Source organism: Hypanus sabinus, chromosome X1 (genome assembly GCF_030144855.1).
Source record: "Hypanus sabinus isolate sHypSab1 chromosome X1, sHypSab1.hap1, whole genome shotgun sequence".
Taxonomy (NCBI): Eukaryota; Metazoa; Chordata; class Chondrichthyes; order Myliobatiformes; family Dasyatidae; genus Hypanus; species Hypanus sabinus.
Window position 1 is genome coordinate 36,012,663 of NC_082738.1, and position 20,799 is coordinate 36,033,461.

The 20,799-nt window shown below is 40.4% G+C and overlaps 2 protein-coding genes across 3 annotated transcripts in view; both read left to right on the forward strand.

Moving 5' to 3' along the window:
• The window catches only part of LOC132384818 (arf-GAP with GTPase, ANK repeat and PH domain-containing protein 1-like), a 210,046-nt gene extending 203,212 nt beyond the window's left edge, over positions 1 to 6,834 (forward strand). For both annotated transcript variants that reach the window (XM_059956372.1, XM_059956371.1), the window contains one exon: positions 5,870 to 6,834. The gene's annotated coding sequence lies outside the window, so the exon portion shown is untranslated. The remainder of the gene's footprint in view (positions 1 to 5,869) is intronic.
• On the forward strand, positions 22 to 20,199 carry LOC132384819 (zinc finger and BTB domain-containing protein 39-like). The gene is made up of 2 exons (XM_059956373.1): positions 22 to 5,996; positions 9,090 to 20,199. Exon 2 carries the CDS (start codon positions 9,175 to 9,177, stop codon positions 11,308 to 11,310), a length of 2,136 nt encoding a protein of 711 aa, XP_059812356.1. The 5' UTR covers positions 22 to 5,996; positions 9,090 to 9,174; the 3' UTR covers positions 11,311 to 20,199.
• Positions 20,200 to 20,799: the final 600 nt, after the last annotated feature.

Genomic DNA, 20,799 nt, shown 5'->3' on the forward strand with positions numbered 1-20,799 from the left:
ACACTGATTAAACATTTAATTTTTACTCTGCCACAATACTGTAAAAATGTTTTTCTGAAAATCAATCCATGCAAGATTAATCAAGGAAGGAAATAGAAATCTTTCCTTTCTAAAGACCTTTATCATGTTGAGAATACAGTCGGCCCTCCTTATCCGAGGGTTCTGCATGCGCGGATTCAACCAACCGTGGATTGGGAAAACCTGAAAGTTGAGCACATCATGTCTCGTTTGATCGCTACTTGTGGTGTGAGCGAGAGGAAGGAGCTTAAAGCTAGTCAGGGATGGCTGGCTAGCTATGTAAAGTACTACAGCCTCAAGGTCATGGGATCACAGGAGAATCGGGATCGGCTGATGCCGAGGCGGCATCAGTGTTCCCAGAAGAGCTACGATGGTTGCGTCTGTACTGAACATGTACAGACTTTTTTTCTTGCCATTATTCCCTAAACAATACAGTATACCAACTATTTACATAGCATTTACATTGTATTGGGTATTATAAGTAATCTAGAGATGATTTAAAGTATACAGGAGGATGTTCGTAGGTTATATGCAAATACTACGCCATTTTATACAAGGGATCCGAGCATCCACGTTTTTTTGTATCCGCGGGGGGTCCCGGAATCAATCCCCTGTGGATAAGGAGGGCGGGCTGTATTACTAGGTTGGGAATTGATTTTGTCTGATCAAAGCAATTGCTTTCTTTTAGTCTGGGGTCTAAGCCAAATATTTTCCTCAATTTATCCCTCTTCCCCCCCCCCCCCAAAGTATTTTTATTGGACCATAATTTTGTCCATTTAAAATCAAATCTACTTGTTTAAAATTAATTTGTTGTCAGTATTGTCCATTATTTGTGTTAAATGACTCCTCATTGGTCTTTGATTCTGATTGACTACTAAAGTGTTTACTTGTCAAAAACCCAGCATATTCATGAATGCCTATAGAGAAGGGCCCCTCCTGTCCATCACAAGTTCTGAAGGACCTGAACAAATTTGCTTGGTTTAGGTTTGACTCCTTAATGTCTGCTTTCTCATTGCTGTATCCTGAACTTTTTCGATTATTTTGTAAATGGTTTGAAGTATACCAATAACATAGACAGAAAAAAAGAGGAGGTCCTGAAGGAAGATTACTGGGAGCTAGGAAGAAAATTGAAAAGCCGGACCTCCAGAGTAATAATCTCAGGATTACTGCCTGAGCCATGCGCTAATGAAGGTAAGAATAGCAGAATTAAGCAGATGAATGTGTGGCTAAGTAACTGGTGCAGGGGGCAGGGCTTCAAATTCTTGGATCATTGGGACCTATTTTGGGGGAGTTATGACCTATACAAAAATGATGGGTTACACCTGAACTCAAAGGGTACTAATATCCTGGTGGGATTGTTTAATATAGCTGTTAGGGAGGTTTTAAACTAAGTTGACAGGGGGAAGGAAACCAGGGTGTGAGGGTCGAGGAAGAGGAAGATAGAAATAAGTCAAAGATACTGTACAGCAAAGATGGCAAGAAGGACAGGCAGGTGAATAGACAGGATAATTTCCTGGGCGATAGAAATATAGCAAAATCAGTAACAGATACCGATCTAAATGTACTTTACTGAAATTCACACAGCATCAGAAATAAAGTGGATGACCTTGTTGTACAGCTACACATTAAAAGATATGACATTGTGGCCATCACTGAGTCATGGGTAAATGATGGAAGTGATTGGGAGCTGAATGTTCAAAGATACACAGTGTATAGGAAAGATAGGAAGGTAGGTAAAGGGAGTGGCCTGGCCCTGATCGTAAGCAACATTATCAAATCACTAGAAAGAAGGGACATAGGATCAGAAGACGTAGAATCCCTATGGGTCGAGTTAAGAAATGGCAAGGGTAAAAAGACACTAATAGCAGTTATATACAGACCTCCAAACGGCAGCCAGGATGTGGACTACAAGTTACAGCTGGAAATAGAAAAAGCATGTCAGAAGGAAAATGTCAAGATAATTATGGGGGATTTTAATATGAAAGTGGATTGGGAAATTCAGGAAGGTACTGGATCTCGGGAGAGGGAGTTTGTAGAATGCCTACGGGATTGCTTTCTGGAGCAGCTTGTCCATAAGCCCACCAGGGGATTGGCTGTTTTGGACTGGGTGCTGTGTAATGAGCCTGAGGTGATTAGGGAGCTAGAGGTAATGGAAACCCTTGGAAGTAGTGATCATAATATGATTGAGTTCAGTTTCAAATTTGAAAAGGAGAAGCTGGTATTAGGTGTATCGATATTTCAGTGGAACAAAGGAAATTACAGTGGTATGAGAGAGGAACTGGCCCAAGTTGATTGGAAAAGAAAGCTAGATGGAGGGACGGTAGAGTAGAATTGGATGAAATTCCTACAAGAAATAAGGAAAGTGCAGGAAAAATATATTCCAAGAAAAAAGGAAATCATGAATGGAAAAATGGCACAAATGTAGCTAACTAGACAGGTTAAGGCTAAAATAAAAGCAAAAGAGAAGGCACACAAGGAAGCAAAAGAGAAGGCATACAAGGAAGCAAAAATTAGTGGGAAAACTGGATAACTTTTAAAAACTTGCAGAAGGAAACTAAAGTCATTAGGAAAGAAAAAATGAATTATGAAAGGAAGTTGGCAATTAACATAAAAAAGGATACTAAGATTTTTTAAATATATGAAGAGTAAAAGAGAGACACGGGTAGATATAGGACTGATTGAAAATGATGCTGGAGAATTACAATGGGTAACAAAGATATGGCAGAGGAATTAAATGATTATTTTGCATCAGTTTTCACAGTGGAAGACATTAGCAACATACCTGATAGCCAGAGGTCTCAGGGAATAGAATTAGGTACAGTCAAGATTATTAGAGAGAAAGTGCTTGGGAAGCTGAATGGACTAAGGATAGATGTCTCCTGGACCGGATGAGGTGCACCCACAGGTTCTGAAGGAGGTGGCTTTGGAGATTGTGGAGGCATTGGAAATGATCTTCCAGGAATCAATAGACTCTGGCATGGTTCCGGAGGACTGGAAGGTTGCAAATGTAGTTCCGCTGTTTAAGAAAGGAGGGAGGCAGCAAAAAGAAAATTACAGACCTATTAGTCTGACATAGGTAGTTGGAAAACTATTGGAGTCAATCCTCAAGGACAAGGTTATGAAATACCTCGAGGTGCATGACAAGATGGGCCCAAGCCAGCATGGTTTCATGAAGAGATGATCCTGCCTCACCAACCTATTGGAATTTTTTGAGGTAATCTCAAATAAGATTGACAAGGGAGAGGCTGTGGATGTTGTGTATTTGGATTTTGAAAAGGCCTTTAATAAGGTGCCGCATAAGAGGCTGCTTAATAAGATGAGAGCCCATGGAATTACAGGAAGGATATTGGAATGGGTGGAGCATTGGCTGATATGCAGAAAGCAAAGGGTGGGAATAAAGGGATCCTATTCTGGTTGGTTGCCGGTTACTAGTGGTGTTCCGCAGGGGTTGGTGTTGGGGCCGCTTCTTTTTACACCGTATATCGATGATTTAGATTCTGGATTAAATGGTTTTGTGGCTAAGTTTGCGGATGACACCAAGATAGGTGGAGGAGCAGGAAGTGTTGAAGAAATGGAAAGGTTGCAGAGAGACTTGGTCAGTTTAGGAGAGTGAGCAAAGAAATGGCAGATGAGATACAATGTTGAGGAATGTATGGTTGTACATTTGGAAGAAGAAATAATCGGGCAGATTATTATTTAGATGAGGAGAAAATTCAAAAATCGGAAGTGCAAAGGGACTTGGGGGTCCTCATGCAGGATACCTTAAAGGTTAACCACCAGGTTGGATTGGCAGTAAGGAAAGCAAATGCTATGTTGACATTCATTTCAAGAGGAATAGTGTATAAGACTAAGGAGGTGTTGATGAGGCTCTATGGGGCACTGGTGAGACCTCATTTAGAATACTGTATGCAGTTTTGGGCCCCCATCTTAGAAGGGATGTACTGATGTTGGAGAGAGTTCAGAGAATATTTATGAGGATGATTCCCGGAATGCAGGGGCTAACATATGAGGAGTGTTTGTCGGCTCTTGGACTGTATTCATTAAAGTATAGAAGAATGAGAGGGGATCTCACAGAAACATTTCGAATGTTGAAAGGGTTGGACAGAGTAGATGTGGAAAGGCTGTTTTTCCTTGATGGGTAAGTCCCGGACAAGAGGCCACAGTCTTAGAATTAGAGGGTACCCATTTAAAACAGATGAAGAGAAATTATTTTTTTTAGCTAGAGTGTCGTGGATTTATGGAATTCATTGCCACATACAGCTGTGGAGGCCCGATCATTGAGGATGTTTAAGGAGGAGATTGATAGGCGTCTAATTAGTCAGGGTATCGAGGGATATGGGGAAAAAGTTGGAAATTGGAACTAGATGGGAAAATAGTTTAGCTCATGGTGGAGTGGCGGAGCAGACTCGATGGGCTGAATGGTCTACTTCTGCTCCTTTGTCTTGTGATCTTGTGGATGCCAAAGGTTTATTGTTTTAATAGGTTTAATGCATCATATCTGACCATAGTAAATGAAGCAAAGCTCAGAAAGTTCAAAGTAAAATTTATTATTAGCGTACATACATGTCACCACATACAACCGTAAGATTCTTTTTCCTGCGGGCATTTTTAGCAAATCCATAGAACAGTAACTAAACAGGATCAATGAAAGAGCAAGAGTGTAGAAGACAAACTGAAATGGAAGTATAAATACATAGCAATAAATAACAAGAGCATGAAATAACAAGATAGAGTCCTTAAAGTGAGATTATTGGTTGTGGGGCAACCGATAGGTAAATTGTACAATCCCAAGACAAAGGGGGTTGTGTTCATATTGCACAATTCTGTTTATATTACACGAATATCAAGTTACAACAGGATCATTTAGCTCGGGAGTCATTCAATAAAAATGGACAGTGCACTTTTTGCCTGGATTAAATTGAAATTCCCACCCTGCAGTTCTGTCAACTTTGAGCAAAAATTCAACCACAGTATCAAAACGATCAAGGAAACTTTTTAAGCAGCAGCATTTTGATTGCAAACGCACTTCAGTGTGAAGAAGCAAGTGTTCAAACTCTTCATCGTTATCTTGGGATAACTGGCAGAATATTCTGCTATTTAATGGATCAGCTTTAATTGTGTTGATAGCATATATTACAAAAGGCATGCTTGAAAGAAGTTGCTGGCTGAAGTTTTTGACCATGAGATGTTGACGGTGAATTACACTATGGATTGCAAACAGATTTGGAATTTCTCTTTTCATAAATGCTACTAAACCAGCATGGTGACCTGTTGTATATCGTGCTCCATCTGTTGCACAAGCAATCATGTTCCTAATCGGAATACTTCTATCTTCAGTATACATTTCGTGCTCCTCGTAGATTGATTTTCCATTGATATTTATTTTTAACTTTTTACAGAAGAGAATGTCTTCATAAACTTTTATCATTTTTGATAAACCATACATGTGCCATTAGCAATGCCTTGTTGTTTTGCACAGTTGACTCATCCAGTTGTATCCCAAATTCTGATTTTTGTAGCTCTGTGTATAGTTGATGCTCAAAGTCGTCACTCATTTCGTCAATACAATGTGCTACAGAGTTATTACTCAGAGGAGTTGATTTTTTTAAAATATTGGTGTCCATTTTGAGAACAGTGGAGAGCACTTCTGATACAGCAGGCATTATTAATCTTTCACTAATTGTATGTGATTTTCCACACTTTGCTATCATTGTGGAAATGTTATAAGAAGCAATGAGACCACTATCAAGGTCATTTTTAGCTTTCTTGCCAAATGACTTGAGTGTGCAACATTTTTCAAATACTTCTTTAATCTTCTGGAACTGAGTAATAACATAAGTAGTCTTTTCAGGGTGTCTTTTACGGAAGTGTGCCTGCAATTCTGATGGTTTCATGGCTTCATTAGACAGTACAGTATTACAAATGAGAAACATAGGGTGTCGCTGATCAGACGGAAAAGGAATAAAACCGTACTCCAGGTATGTAACGTTGTGTTGACGCACTTTCTGTAGTTTCTGGTTCTTAGCAGGATTAGAATTCAAGGCTTCATCACCTTCAGAGTCATAGAGATCGTGCCCTATGTATTTATCCATCATTAACAGGGCTAAATTAAAATAAAATATGAACACTAACTGGGAATATTGATGCCGGCAGCGAGTTGGCATGGATGGAATGATGGTAGGGACATGCAAAGGAATGGTGAGGCAAAGATGAAGACAATCACAACAGTGAAAAGTACGTTGACAAGGATTCAGATTGGAATCTGAATGTTAGTTGGGATAGAGGTGGTGTTCGGCAAGCTACCTTTATACTATTCTAGTTAGTGCGATTGAACAGTCATGTAAGGTCCATAATCCCCAAAGATGGTTCTTCACTGCACATGTGAAGCTGAGGTCACTTTGAGCACCTTGAGAAATCCTCGGGGTCGGCTGATCCCTGATTGGCTCTATTTCACTGTTTGGTTCTGGCCAGCACTACCGCTACGTGACCTGTTTTCCATAGACCTGTAGAGAAAGTGAGAGGGTGTGTTTGACTTACCAACTGTTGCATGAACTTGTTTTGTGCTGCGAGTAAAGGGGAACTGTTGGGCACCCTGGTTGCTAATTTATGCTTTCCCCAATGACATCTGTTTAGTTGGTAAGGTTGGATGAGATTGCTGAGTTTCAGACGCATTGTGATGATGAGTGCTCACCACCTGCTAATCAATGGTCTGTGTTCCAGTAATTCATCCTTTTTCAGAAGTGCCTGCTCTACTAATGGTTACTCAGATCTCGTGCCTCAATTAGGGTACTGCTTCCTCTCCCCCCCCCCCCCCCCAAGAATCTTGAACATCCCCCAAAGACTTCCTTAGAACCCCTTAGAACAAGTAACTGCCCCTTTTGGGAATCACTGATAGAGTGCAAGTGTAAATATTTTTAATGATCCAACATGTGCAAGCACCTGGGTGATTTTAATAGGAGAGGGAGAAGATATAATTTAAAGAGAGATGTGGTCATGTTTGCTTTTAACTTTGTTCTTGTACTTTAATGTGTTACTGTTAGTGAAAGATGGCTGTCAGCATCAACAAATGAGGTAGGTAAACACAAGAAAATCTGCAGATGCTGGAAATTCAAACAACACACACAAAATGCTGGTGGAACGCAGCAGGCCAGGCAGCATCTATAGGGAGAAGCACTGTCGACGTTTCGGGCCGAGACTCTTCGTCAGGACTCAGATAGGTCTCAGATGGGCATTTGGTTTTAAAAAGGATCAGATTATATGCCCAAGTTAATATTTTTGGGAATATAAGGCAGGTCAGGTCCCATTTTAAGCCAAAGTAAGCTCATTATCACTGAACAACCAAAATAATTACCCTTCAAAAGTAATGGCTTGAATTTCAAAAGTTTGTTTCTTATTAAGGTGTTGTGCAAGTTCTAGGGTGGCGGGATGGAGATACATTACCAAAGGAGGTATAAGGCGCTCCTTCCCTCCACTAGCCTGCAGGTCACCCTTGGGCAAAGTGTAGTACCTGCTTAATCCTGTGATCAAGGTCATGTGAAGCCATGAGAGCAGGTGGTGGATGGTCATATGAGCAGTTGGTGCATATCACAAGTCCTGGTTCTGTGACCACTGTTGCCAGACAGACAACCTCTGAAGAGCATTGATAATGACTGGGGTCACCCATCTTGTAAAGACACTGCTCAAAAGAAGGTAATGGCAAACTACTTCTGCAGAAAAAAATTGCCTAGAACAGTATAGTCATGATCGCCTACATCATACGACACGGCTCATGATGATGATAAAAGTTTTAACTTTTTCAAATGTGTGATAACTTCAGTTTGATTGGATACAGAATCATTTGGAAAAAAAAAGTGCAAGTGCTGGAAAATTAAACTAACAACAGAAAATGCTGGAAATACTCTGCAATTCTTCGACTTTGTTTCTTCAACAAACATTAACTCTGTTCCTCTTCCCACAGATGCCTAACCTAATATGTATTTCCAGTAATTTCTGATTGGATACAGCCTGGTTGTTTACGCCAACTCTTGTGTCAAGGCGGCATTGAAAATTGGCATTAAAGTTGGGACATCACTAAGAGAAGTCACTTGCCTTCCATGGCCAATTGGGAATAAACAAAATATATTTCCTCTGTCATTGATGTACATGTACCAAGAATGCATACAACGCTTTTGCCAGTGAATCAAGATGATTTTAGTATTTGCACAGTTTACAAGTTTTAAAATTCTGATTAAGTGGAAACATTCAGATATTGAGGCAACTAATGAATATATTGTACTCTCTTGTACAATATATGTAATGGACAGTGGACCAGCTGGAAAAATGGCAGATGGTATTTAATGCAGACAGGTGGGAGGTGTTACTCTGGGAGGACAAACCAGGATAGGTCTTGCATGGTGAGTGCTAGAGCACTGAGGAGAGCAGTATAACAAGGAAGATTCATAATTCCTTGAAAGTGGTGTCACAGGTAGAGAGTCGTAAAGAAAGCTTTTGGCATGTTGGCCTTCATAAGTCATAAGTATTGAGTACAGGAATTGGGATGCTATGTTGAAGTTGTATGAGATGTTGGTGAGGCCTAATTTGGAGTATTGTGTGCAGTTTTGGTTACCTACCTACGGGAAAGATGTAAATAAGATTGAAAGAGTGCAGAGAAAATTTACAAGGATGTTGCCAAGATTTGAGGACCTGAGTTATAGGGAAACTTTGAATGGGTTAGGACTTTATTCCCCAGAGCATAGAAGGTTGAGAGGAGATTTGATAGAAGTATACAAAATTATGAGGGGTATAGATAGGGTAAAAACGCAAGTAGCCGTTTTCCACTGAAGTTGGGTAAGAAGGTTTCTTTCTTCCTTTCTAACCAAGTATTTGATTGGATGTTCTTTGGCTCAGAATCAATTATGTGTCCGTGTTGCTTTGGGGCACTTTAAAATATTAAAGATTCTGTGTAAACCCTTAATAGTTTCACTGCTTTGATTTTATGTCACAATTTGGATGAAAAGGTACACGAGTCATTTTAAGAATGTTATATTTGTAGTATCTTGCATTGTGACTGATACAGCTGTCTTCATTTGCAGGCTTTTCGGCAAGTTATCTTTGATGAAAGGTGTACAACAAAGCCTCTGGAATTGAGCTTGGAAGTTTTCAGAAACACTTGAAAGAATGGGTATGAGAATTAAACTACACAGCGCTGACCACCCGAATAATCTTCTGAAGGAACTCAATAAGTTTAGGCTCTCTGAAATCATGTGTGATGTAATCATTGTGGTCGGCAACAGAACATTTTCAGCACATAAGTCAGTGTTGGCATGTGCTGCTGGTTATTTCCAGAACCTCTTTTTGAATTCGGAAGTTAACTCTGTAAGAACGTATGTTGTAGACTTTATTACGCCAGCAAATTTTGAAAAGGTCTTGAATTTTATCTACACAGCAGAGCTTTTCACAGATCTCATCAACGTTGGTGTAATCTATGAGATGGCAGAGAAGCTGGGAATGCATGATCTTCTGAAGGCCTGTTACTGTACATTCCCTGACCTGGAGAAAACTGATACCAGCAAAGTGACAGAACAGTCAACCGAAGAGTATGCACTTCTCACTGGGACCTCAAATGAACAAAATCCCCCTGTGGGAAACTCAAGGACCACAGGGTCTCAGTTTTGTCAAAATAGAGGTTATATCATGCAGGTTGAAGTGGGAGAGGATTTTAAAAATGAAGAAAGAAACCTTGCCAATGAAAATGGTTCAGATGTGCCAGTGATGTACCAGCAGTCAACAAAAACTGAAGATAACTTGACAATGGAGTACAGCCAGTCCACATCTACCGAAAATGTTTCACTGGCCTCAAGTAAAGGTCCTTGTGAGCTGTATGAGATACAAAGTAATGGATATTATCAAACAAATTTATTGAGGGGAGGAGAATCTATCAAAGAGAGTGGTAGTTCCTCTGCTGAAAACAATGTTGACCTCCAAGGTCATGCAATGAAGGAAATGGAGTGTATGCAGTTTGAAGGTATTGAACCTGATGACCTTAATTTTGATGTGCACCAGGAGAATAGAGGTCCTTCTGAAGAAATAATAGAGCTCACAGATGACAGTGAAGATGACAGTCTTGTCTGTATTAAGGACAGCAATAGTGACGGAAAGAGCATGCCATGCCAGGTGTGTGGAAAGGAGTTACCGGCTAACATAGGTTTGATTCGACAACATGGTAAACTCCACATTGATGCGAAGGAGGGGCTGTGCAAAGTGTGTGGGGCAAAATTCACTGACAGAAGTTCTCGAATCACCCATGTTTTGTCTCATGTTGGAATCTTCCTCTTCTCGTGTGATATGTGTGAAATGAAGTTTGTAACGCAGTGGCAAGTGGCTGGACACAGGAAAGCAAAACCATATGATAGTAATATTATTGTCCAGCCGAATACCATGCTGCCACCTGAACCCAATTTTGGGAGCTCTCCAACAGAACTTTTCTGTGCAGTCTGTGGAAAGGCCATGGCTAAAAACTACCTTGCTGTGAAAGAGCACATCCTTTCTCACCTTGACATGAAAAGTCTTTCTTGTTGTGTCTGTGAACAGCCATCAAGATCTATTTGTAGCCTAATGTGGCATGTACTGTCCCATATGAGCATATGTATTTTTTCCTGTTCTGTGTGTGGTAATAGCTTTGTAGATCGAACTGCCCTAGAGCAACACATGGCCTCTCACCAGGGTATGGAGTATTTATTTGAATGTAATTTTTGCAGCAGAAAGTTCCGATTAGAAGCCTCTTACCAAAACCATGTGAAGATACACAAGAGGTACAGCTCAGACAGCACAAAGGGTCTTGCAACTCAACACCAATGGCTCAAAAAAACCTTAACAACATCACCCTCAGATGAGTCTACCAGTAATACACACGTACCTGCTCTAAAGCAAGAGACGCCTCTCACCCTTCCCTTAAACCATGGCAAGATCATTTCCAAAGGGAACTGGTATGAATGTGAGTTTTGTAGGAAGAGGTTTTCCCATTCTAGTGAGTTTCAGTATCACCTACGAATTCACTCAGGAGAGAAGCCCTATGAATGCAAGCTGTGCCACAAGTTCTTCAGAGGGCGATCAACTGTAAAAAACCATCTAAAGACTCATTCTGGTGCCCTCATGTATTGCTGCACAGTTTGCCAGAGATACTGTCCCACTTTGAATCTCATGATTAAACATGTGGAGATGCACAAAGATGGAGGTCTGCCTCCTGACTTCAATATTGCTCAGACTTTTATGTACATTGTGCATTCCAAACAGTCAGTAAAAATGATGGACTAATATTTTATTTGAAAAAGAACTAGGCTTAATGAAAAACTGTATTCAGGATTAGTATCAAAGAAAATCTTGTTTAATAAACACTAGAATCTTCAGAATTTAAAGGTTTTTCTTGAGAGGTGTTCATTGCTAGAACTTTATAAAATTGTTTCAGTTGTCACTAACTTGCTGTGCTAATGTAAGCGTGGAATAATTAGTTTACTACTTTTCTGTGTGTGAGGAGAGTGATGGGGTTGTAAAATGATAGTAGAATTATTGTGTCTGGGCAAAATAAAATGTCCAAACTGTACTGTAATTTGAGCATCAAAATCTACCCTGACACAGGACACTAGTTTCAAGTTCTCAGTGTCAAAACATGAGCTTGCATTGTACAGTTGAATGTTGCTATTACAGTCTCCTGAGAATTGAGAGAATTGTTGGAGCAGTGAGGGAAGGCCTTAAATCTTACTGAGTTTTTCACTGTTTGCTAGCCATTTAACTAGATCCAAGGGAAATTTTATTTTAATATGACTCTGGATCCTGTCGTTACATTCTGCTTGGATGTTGTCAAAATTGATTTTCTGCTACTGCTGGTAAATGTGTTACTATCAGAAATTGCATGCAGAATTTCAAAACTGCAATGATTTCTAATTTGATTAAGCTCTCACCATGGCAGAGAAGGTTTAAGTAATGCAGACTCATTACAGCGCTTACTAGCTGTGGTAGAAATTCCAATTAGCAGTAAAGTATGTGCCACGGACTTCAGACTAATCTTTCTGTAATTTATAGAATCATACAGCAAATGGCCTATTTGGCCCAACACATCTGCACTGACCAGTGGGCATCCTTTTGCATTAATCCCATCGCTCAGAGCAAAGGACCAAATGTTGTGCCTAAGTGGTTCAGCAATTCGAGGCTTATCTAAAAGCTTATTAATTGCTGTCAGTGATCCAGCTTCAGTCTCTCTACCTTGACATCTTCCCCTGTATATATCTCCCTCTGGCAATGTACTCCAGGTACTTCCCGCACTTTGGGTGAAAAAGATGCCTCTTGTGTCTCCTGTGAAGTTCTCTCTGCCCCACCTCACACACACTAAACCACGTCCTCTGGCTTTACCTCTAATAGGGCAGACTGCAGGAAACATTTCCCCATATCAATACCTCTTATAATAGGGTGGCACAGTAGTGTAACAGTTACTGTAATACTATTGCAGCACTAGTGACCTGGGTTCAATTCCACTGGTGTCTACAAGGAGTTTGTACATTCTCCCTTTGACCAGGTGAGTTTCCTCTGGGGGTGCTACAGTTTTCTCCCAAGACATAGGGATTGGTAGGTTAATTTATCACATGGGTATAACTGGGCAGCATGCACTCGTTTGGCTGGAAGGGCCTGTTATTGTGCTGTATTTCTGAATAAAAATAATTTTATAAACCTCAGTAATATCCTTTCTTAACCCCATCCGTTCCAGGGAGAGAAAATAATTCATATTAGTCAGACAGAACTTGTCCTTGCAGTGCCGTGTTAGCTATCTGATTTGTCCCTGCTCTCCAAGTGATCCAAATGTTAAAAGGCCTAAACAGATTAGATATGGCAAAGTTATTTCCTATGGTAGGGGAGTCTTGGACAAGAGGGCACAACTTCAGGATTGAAGATCGTCCAATTAGAACAGATGTGGAGAAATTGCTTTAGCCAGCGGGTGGTAAATCTGTGGAATTTGTTGGCATGCACTGCTTTGGAGGCCAAGTCATTGGGTGCATTTAAGGCAGAGATAGATAATGCATCAAAGGGTAAGGGGTGAAGGCAAGGGGAATGGGGATGACTGGAAGAATTGGATCAGCCCATGATTGAATGGCAGAGCAGACTCGATGAGCTGAATGGTTTACTTCTCCTATATCTTATGGTCTTATGATGATTAATCCTCTCCCTCAGAATTTTCCCCAGTATCTTCTCTATCAGTGATGGTGGGTTCACAGATCTATTGTTAGGTTTTGCCCTGCTGCCTTTCCTGTAAAGGGGAGCCTTGTTTGTTGTCCTTGGCTGTACTTGCTGCCTCCCCAGCTTTTACCCTGAACACATTAGTCCTAAAATCTTGCTATTTCTCCTTGGATGCTTCTCACTGTACAGATGTAGACTTGCCTGCAAGAAGATGCTCCCAATCTATGTTACGTCCTCCTTTATGGTAGTGAAATTGGTCTTTCCCCAGATTAAGACCTTTATCACTGGTCTATTGCTACTCTCTTCTATAACCACTTTAAAATGTAGTGTTTGGTCATGATCTCTAAAATAATCCTCCACTGATGCTCACTCTACTTGACCAGCCAAATTCCCCAAGATAAGGTCCAGCAATGCTTCTTCCCTGGCTATTTCCAAAAGCTCTCCTGGACACACCATGAAAAATTTTATCCTGAACCTTTTAATCTAAGGCAATCCCACTTAATATTTGGGTAAATTGTAATCCTCCGGTACAATAAATTTTTTACGGCATCTCTCTGATATCTGCTGACACATCTGTTCCTCTATCTCCTGTTGACTCTAGGGAAGTCAGTAATCAAGATGCTGACACCCTATTTATTCCTGGTCTCTACCCATTTGGCCTTGTTTGGGGAACTTTTTATAATATCTCCCTCAATGTTGCACTAATGCAATCTTCGACTAACAGTGCAATACCTCCTCTCCTCTTTCTTGCCTCAATCAGTTGACCTTTCCCCAAATTAAACCCTTTATCACTGGTACAGAGTTGCCAGACCTGCCCATCCTTCAACTATGTCTCAGTGATGGCAACAATATTGTAGACCCTCTTGTTAATTAAAGCTCTGTATCATATTTAAGACTGATTAGGCTGGATATGTGGAGAATGTAGCCAGAAGTGTTATTTCTTCAGAATCAGATTTAATATCGCTGGCATATGTTGTGAAATTTGTTAACTTTACAGCAGGAGTACAATGAAATACATGATAAATATAGAGGGAAAAAAACTGAGTTACATTAAGTATACATGTCTATTAAATAGTTAAGTTGCACTACTTATTCTAAAAAACAAAGTGAAGTAATGTTCATAGGTTCAATGTCCATTTTGAAATCAGATGGTGGAGGGAAGAAGCTAAGCCTGAATTGCTGAGTACCTTCAGGTTTCTGTACCCCCTTCCTGATGGTAACAGGGTGAAAATGGCATGTCCTGGGGCATGTATTTAGGAATACAACATAGTTACAGGCCCTTCCAGCATAACGAGCCTGTGCTGTCCCCAATTACACCCATGTGACCAATTAACCTATAAATCCATTGGGAGGAAACCCACACAGTCACAGGAAAAACATACAAACTCCTCACAGACAGCAGCGGAATTGAAACTAGATCAGCAACACTACATTGGTGTTATGCTAACTGCTATGCTACTGTACTGCCCAAATTGCTTTCGAGTACATAACTATTACAGTGGAGCAAATATATCTTGTAATGATTCTTCATTGATAATAGAAATTGGTTTGATTCTTGTCTGCCATTTTTCTAATAGAGGTGTGTGGAATCCTTTGAGGTTGTGTTTGCAAGTTTGGATTGATCTCGAAGAGCAATGGATGCTTGTGAAGACAACTTCAGCACTAAACAAACATCTGACGTCCACCATCTGGAAGAACAAATGCAGTAGGAACATGGAGGGCAACTTGAAGAAGAGCTGTTCCTAAATTGCATACCAACCAGTCATATTTTAGCATCAAAATTCTGAAGCTCCATACCCAACAGCTCCTTCTCCAGATCTGCAGCAGTTCATCACCACCTTGCAGGCAGTATCAACAGGTAGCAAATGCTGGTAGTGCCAGTGATGCTTACATCCCATAAGTGAATAAAAAGACTTTTGGTTCTAGAGATCTGTTACTGAATTGATTGAATATAATGCAAGTGATTTATATTTTTGTTGATACAATGGATTTGGTCACCGAATTACAGGAAGGATATTAATAAGGTTGAAAGAGTGCGGAGAGGGTTTACAAGGATGTTGCTGGGACTTGAGAAACGGAGTTACAGAGAAAGGTTAGGACTTTATTCCCTGGAGCATAGAAGAATGAGGGGAGATTTGATAGAGGTATATAAAATTATGATGGGTATAGATAGAGTGAATGCAAGCAGGCTTTTTCCACTGAGGCTAGGGGACAAAAAAACCAGAGGACATGGGTTAAGGGTGAAGGGGGAAAAGTTTAAAGGGAACATTAGGGGGAGCTTCTTCACACAGAGAGTGGTGGGAGTGTGGAATGAGCTGCCAGATGAAGTGGTAAATGCGGGCTCACTTTTGACATTTAAGAAAAACTTGGACAGGTACATGGATGAGAGGTGTATGGAGGGATATGGTCTAGGTGCAGGTCAGTGGGACTAGGCAGAAAAATGGTTCGGCAGGGCCAAGGGGCCTGTTTGTGCTGTAATGTTCTATGGTTCTATGGATTCACAATTTGTGTGGTGATCTGTTACACTGCAATATGAAGCATTTTCAGTTCTTTTGTCATAAAACTATTTATGAAACTATTTCTGAAATTAGATATCAAGCAGATGACCAAATCAATTTACTAGAATTCATTTAACACCACAGATTCCGCAGTTGCTGGAAATTTTACTGAACTGGCTGGAGGAAAAATATAGTCATTTTTAGGTTCATGTTAGGCCTTCCCATCTGGCATCAAGTCTTGGTTTGACTATCACCAGCATTTATTCTAACACACCCACAAATGTATTGGGTCAACTGATGCGTGGCTGGCCAAAGGCATTTTCAGATTTAAGTTGAATCTTCCAGGGAATTACATAGAACATTACAGCATAGCGCATGCATTACATTTCCAGGGCTGTGCTGTATTAACTACTGTTGGATGCAAGAAGGATATTGTGAGGAGTCTGAAGTTTGCACTAGAAGTCTGTCACCAATATAATCAATATTAAAGGGCAGATGTGTAACCTGTTGTACCGCTAAATTTGGTAAAAGTTCCCTTTGTGCAGTTAATTTGGCATTCTCTCTGGTCAGCCCGATAGTGCATCTAGTGGAGCTGTGAAGTCAGAGCCTCTGCTTTCTGTGTGAAGTTTGTACATTCTCTCTGTCACTGGGTTTTCTCCAGATGCTCTGTGTTGTGGAAAAGAAATATCTCAGGAGCAGCAGACAGGCCGACTCAAGAGAATTGTTTCAGACTAAAGGGTATTATTACATGATATCATGGAGAGCTCAGGCACCTAAAGCAGAGTTCTGAGACTCTGCTCAACAATGGATGACACTCCTATTTATACCCCAGGTGTACGTGACAAGAAGCACTTAAATCTTAAAAAGAAGGGAACTTCAACTACAACTCTTTAGAATAATGAAGTTGCACTATATGTTCTTGAGCGGTTATACATGTTCTATAGTATATCAGGCTTTCCCAAGTGCAGATGTGATGATTCTTAGAACAAGGAAGCATAGACGTAGTTATTTTCCCATCCCATCTACAAAGCACATTTCAGTCACACAGTGTACATTAGCCGCAGGTAAGTGATTAGAGACTTTGAATTCACATACTAAAAGGAGGTCATTAACCCCTTAATGTTCGTCACAATGTCTTACTGTTTTTCTTCCACACTCTGGCTTCCTCACTCCCAAAAATGGACAGACTGTAAATTGCTGTTGGTGTGTATCTTTCATCTTGCCACCTTTCACCTGTATTAATGTTGTTTATTCTCAGGATCAGAGACTTAATCAATTCTAGATGGAAACAAGAGAAATGAAGTCAGAGCACCGTAGAGCCAATTAAATACTTTTGAAGTGTAGCCACTGTTGTAATACAGCCAATCTGCGCGCACACCCATAAACAGCAATTAGATACTGATCAGTTAATCTCTATTTAGTGATACTAGTTGAGAGATAAATACTTGCCAAGATGTTAGGGATAATTCCCCTTCTGTTCTCCAAAGTGATACCATGGGATCCTTTGAGACATGTATCTTCACTGTTACTGGATCTAAATCCAGAGCTCTACCAACAGCCCTCAAGAGTACCTCACCAGAAGGACTGCATCAGCTCACCCCCACCTTCTCAGGGAATTAGTAATGCACACAGTGCTTCCACCTGTGCACCACTCTAGTGGAGTGCCAGCCTGGATTCTTGTACATAATCTCTGGTATTGATCTCAAAATTAGAACAACACAGTGAACTATATAGATTTTTCTTATTTCTGCCATGCATTGTTATGTAGTATTTGGTTTGTAATATTTACATTTGGCAAATTTATGACAGATCAATAATTTAGAATTGTTAAGGCTACTGGGTCTATTGACTGCAGTATTTTGTCTGGTAGTCTTGGGGTTGATTGCTTGTATCTGATCAAAATGACTATGGACATATTTAGATGTCCTCTTGTGTTGTTTAGGCTATCCATGACTTCAGTTGTACACTACGGTGTTGACTCTGATCCCTGAAGTGGCCTTACTAATCACTCACTCGCTGGGGCTAATTTGTGCTTTTTGGACAATATAGATGTTGGGACAAGCTGGAATGAGAAAGGAAAATGCTGGAAATAACTCCACATCTGTGGAGAGAGAAACAGTACATCTGTCTGATGACCCTGAATCAGAACCAGCTACTATAAGACCATAAGAATATAAGATATAGGAGCAGAATTAAGCCACTTGGCCCATCAACTCTGCTCCGCTATTTCATCATGGCTGATCCATTTCTGTCTCAGCCCCAATCTGCCTTCTCCTTGTACTCCTTTATGCTCCGACTAATCAAGAATCTATTAACCTCTGCCTTAAATATTCCCAAATCCTTGGCCTCCACAGCCCCCTGTGGCAACAAATTCCAAAGATTCACTGCTCTCTGGTGAAATAAATTCCTCCTCATCTCCGTTCTCAATGGCCGTCCTTCTTCTGAGGTTGTGTCCTCTGGTCTTAGAATTCCCCACCATAGGAAATGTATTCTCCACATCCACTCCTGTTTAGGCCTTTCAACATTTGATAGATTTCAATGAGATACCCGCTCATTCTTCTGAATTCCAGTGAGTATAGGCGCAGAGCCATTGAATGCTCCTCATATGATAAGCCTTTCAATCCAGGAATAATTTTGGTGAACCTCCTCTGAACCTTCTCCAATGTCAGCACATCCTTTCTTAGAGATAAGGGGCTTAAAACTGCTCACAATACTCCAAGTGAGGCCTCACTAGTGCCTTCTAAAACAACAGCATTACATTCCTGCTTTTATATTACAGTCGTCTCAAAATGAATGCTAACATTATATTTTCCTTCCTCACCACCGACTCAACTTGCAAATTAACCTTTAGGGAATACTGCGGGAGGACTCCAAAGTCCCTTTGCACCTCAGATTTTTGAATTTTCTCTCCATTTAGAAAATGGTGCTTTGACCAAAGTGCATGACCATACACTTCTGTACACTGTATTCAATCTGCAACTTCTTAGCCCATCCTAATCTCTCAAGTCCTTCCCTACTTCCTCAAATCTACCTGTTCCTCCACCTATTTTCATATTTTCCATAAACTTGGCCATAAAGACATCAATTCCATCATCTAAATTATTCACATGTAACATTAAGAAGAAGCAGTCCCAACACAGACCCCTGGTCACTGGCAGCCAACCAGAAAAGACTTACTTTATTCCTACTCTTTATCTCATGCCAATCCATCACTAGTATCCATACATATCTTTCCTGTAATACCATGGGCTCTTAACCTGTTAAGCAGCTTCATGTGTGGCAGCTTGTCGAAGACCTGAAACTACACAGCATCCACCGGTTCTCCTTAGTCTCTCTGGCTAGATATTTCTTCAAAGAATTCCAACAGATTTTTCAGGTAAGATTTTCCCTAAGGAAACCATGCTGGCTACAGCCTATTTTATCATGTGCCTTGAAGTACCCTGAGACCTCATCCTCAATAATCGACTCCAATATTTTCCCAACCACTGTGGTCAGACTAACTAGCCAATAATTTCCTTTCTTCTGCCTCTTTCCATTCTTGAAGAGTAGAGTGACATTTACAATTGTTTGGTCCTTTGGTACCATGCCAGAATCCATTGATTCTTTAATGCCTCCACAGTCCCTTCAGCAACTTTTTTAAGAACCCTCGGGTGTAGACCATCTGGTTGAGGAGACTTGTCTATCTTAGGACCTTTCAGTTTCCCCATCACTTTTTCCCTAGTAATGGCAATTTCACTCACCTCTGTGCCCCTGACACTCTCAAATTCCAGCATAACTGCTAGTGCCTTCAACAGTGAAGACTGATGCAAAATACTTATTTAGTTTGTCCGCCATTTCCTTATCTCCCATTACTACCTTTCCAGCATTATTTTCCAGTTGACCAATATCTACTCTCATCTCTCTGTCAGTATTTTTTCATTTTTCAAAACAATACTTTATAGTATTTCTCATGGTACTTTTAGGGGTGAGAATGTGGGGTATTGAGGAGCATTTTTTTGTATGGAGTTCAGCACCACACTGACTCAGAATTGAAAAGATTAAATACTATTTGTCATGAAGTGGTCCACAAGCATCGGTTGGAGGGCATTTTAGGTATGCAGAAAGCATTTCATTCCAATTTCATCACCAGATTGAGGATGGGCCTGAGTACTGGGTGGGGTCTTTACTCTGAGAAATAAAAAAAACTTAGGCACAGCAGCCTTCTGAGTGTTTTTATTATATTAGAATTTGCCACTGAATATGGTTGTTTTATTTTACTGAAGGGACTTGTTGGATGACTGGGAAATAATTGGAAGGTTTCCAGTGTAAATGGCAGTTAAGAAACCAAAGGGTCTCAATTCTAGGACATTGTTCATCTTGCACCAGTTCTTAAAGTGTCCTATTTCTATTGCCATTTCAACTACCTGTATATTGCTTCACAAAATTTGAAGCTGTACCACATTGTCTCTGGTTTAAAAATAAATCTTTATTTCCTAAATGCTGCGACGAGTCTAGTGCTGTGAATTTTCTTTAACAAGTAAGTGGGTTGGGGTTGTCATGTTGGCTGCCCTCTAAAGAAAGGTGATTGGTGATTGCGAGGGCTGTGTGATTTGTGCTTGGAAGACCAAGTGATGTCTTTCACTAAAGTGCAGTATTCTCACTGCATGAGAAATAACATGAGGTAAGTCTAGCATTGTAAACCTGATAAAATTTCATTTTGCTGTTCTAGTTTAAAACCAGCAATCTACTTACAGCTCACTGCAGAATACAGGCAAGAACATCCATGTAAGTAGTAGTAACTCTGGGCCCAAGCGTAGGAGTGCAGAGTTTGACTTGTGCTAATTACCCTGTTTACACAATAGTGTACGAAGTCCTCAGAGGGCTGGCACTTGTTCTTGAGGGTCCTGCAATAGTTTGAAGCCACATATTGTGCAGAACTCCCTAGTTTGTGGGAAGCACTTTTTTTTTTATCCTGCTTTCTGTTCAAAACATGCCAAATAGTGTGTTCACTTATCTAGAAACATTATTGTATAGTTACTGACAGCTAGACATTAAGCTTATGAACTTCTGGTCAAGATGGTGTTGAGTTGTAATGTCTGTT

What these genes read in the sequence shown, in the direction of transcription:
- LOC132384819 (XM_059956373.1), top strand. Translation starts at nt 9,175, where the DNA reads ATGGGTATGAGAATTAAACTACACAGCGCTGACCACCCGAATAATCTT.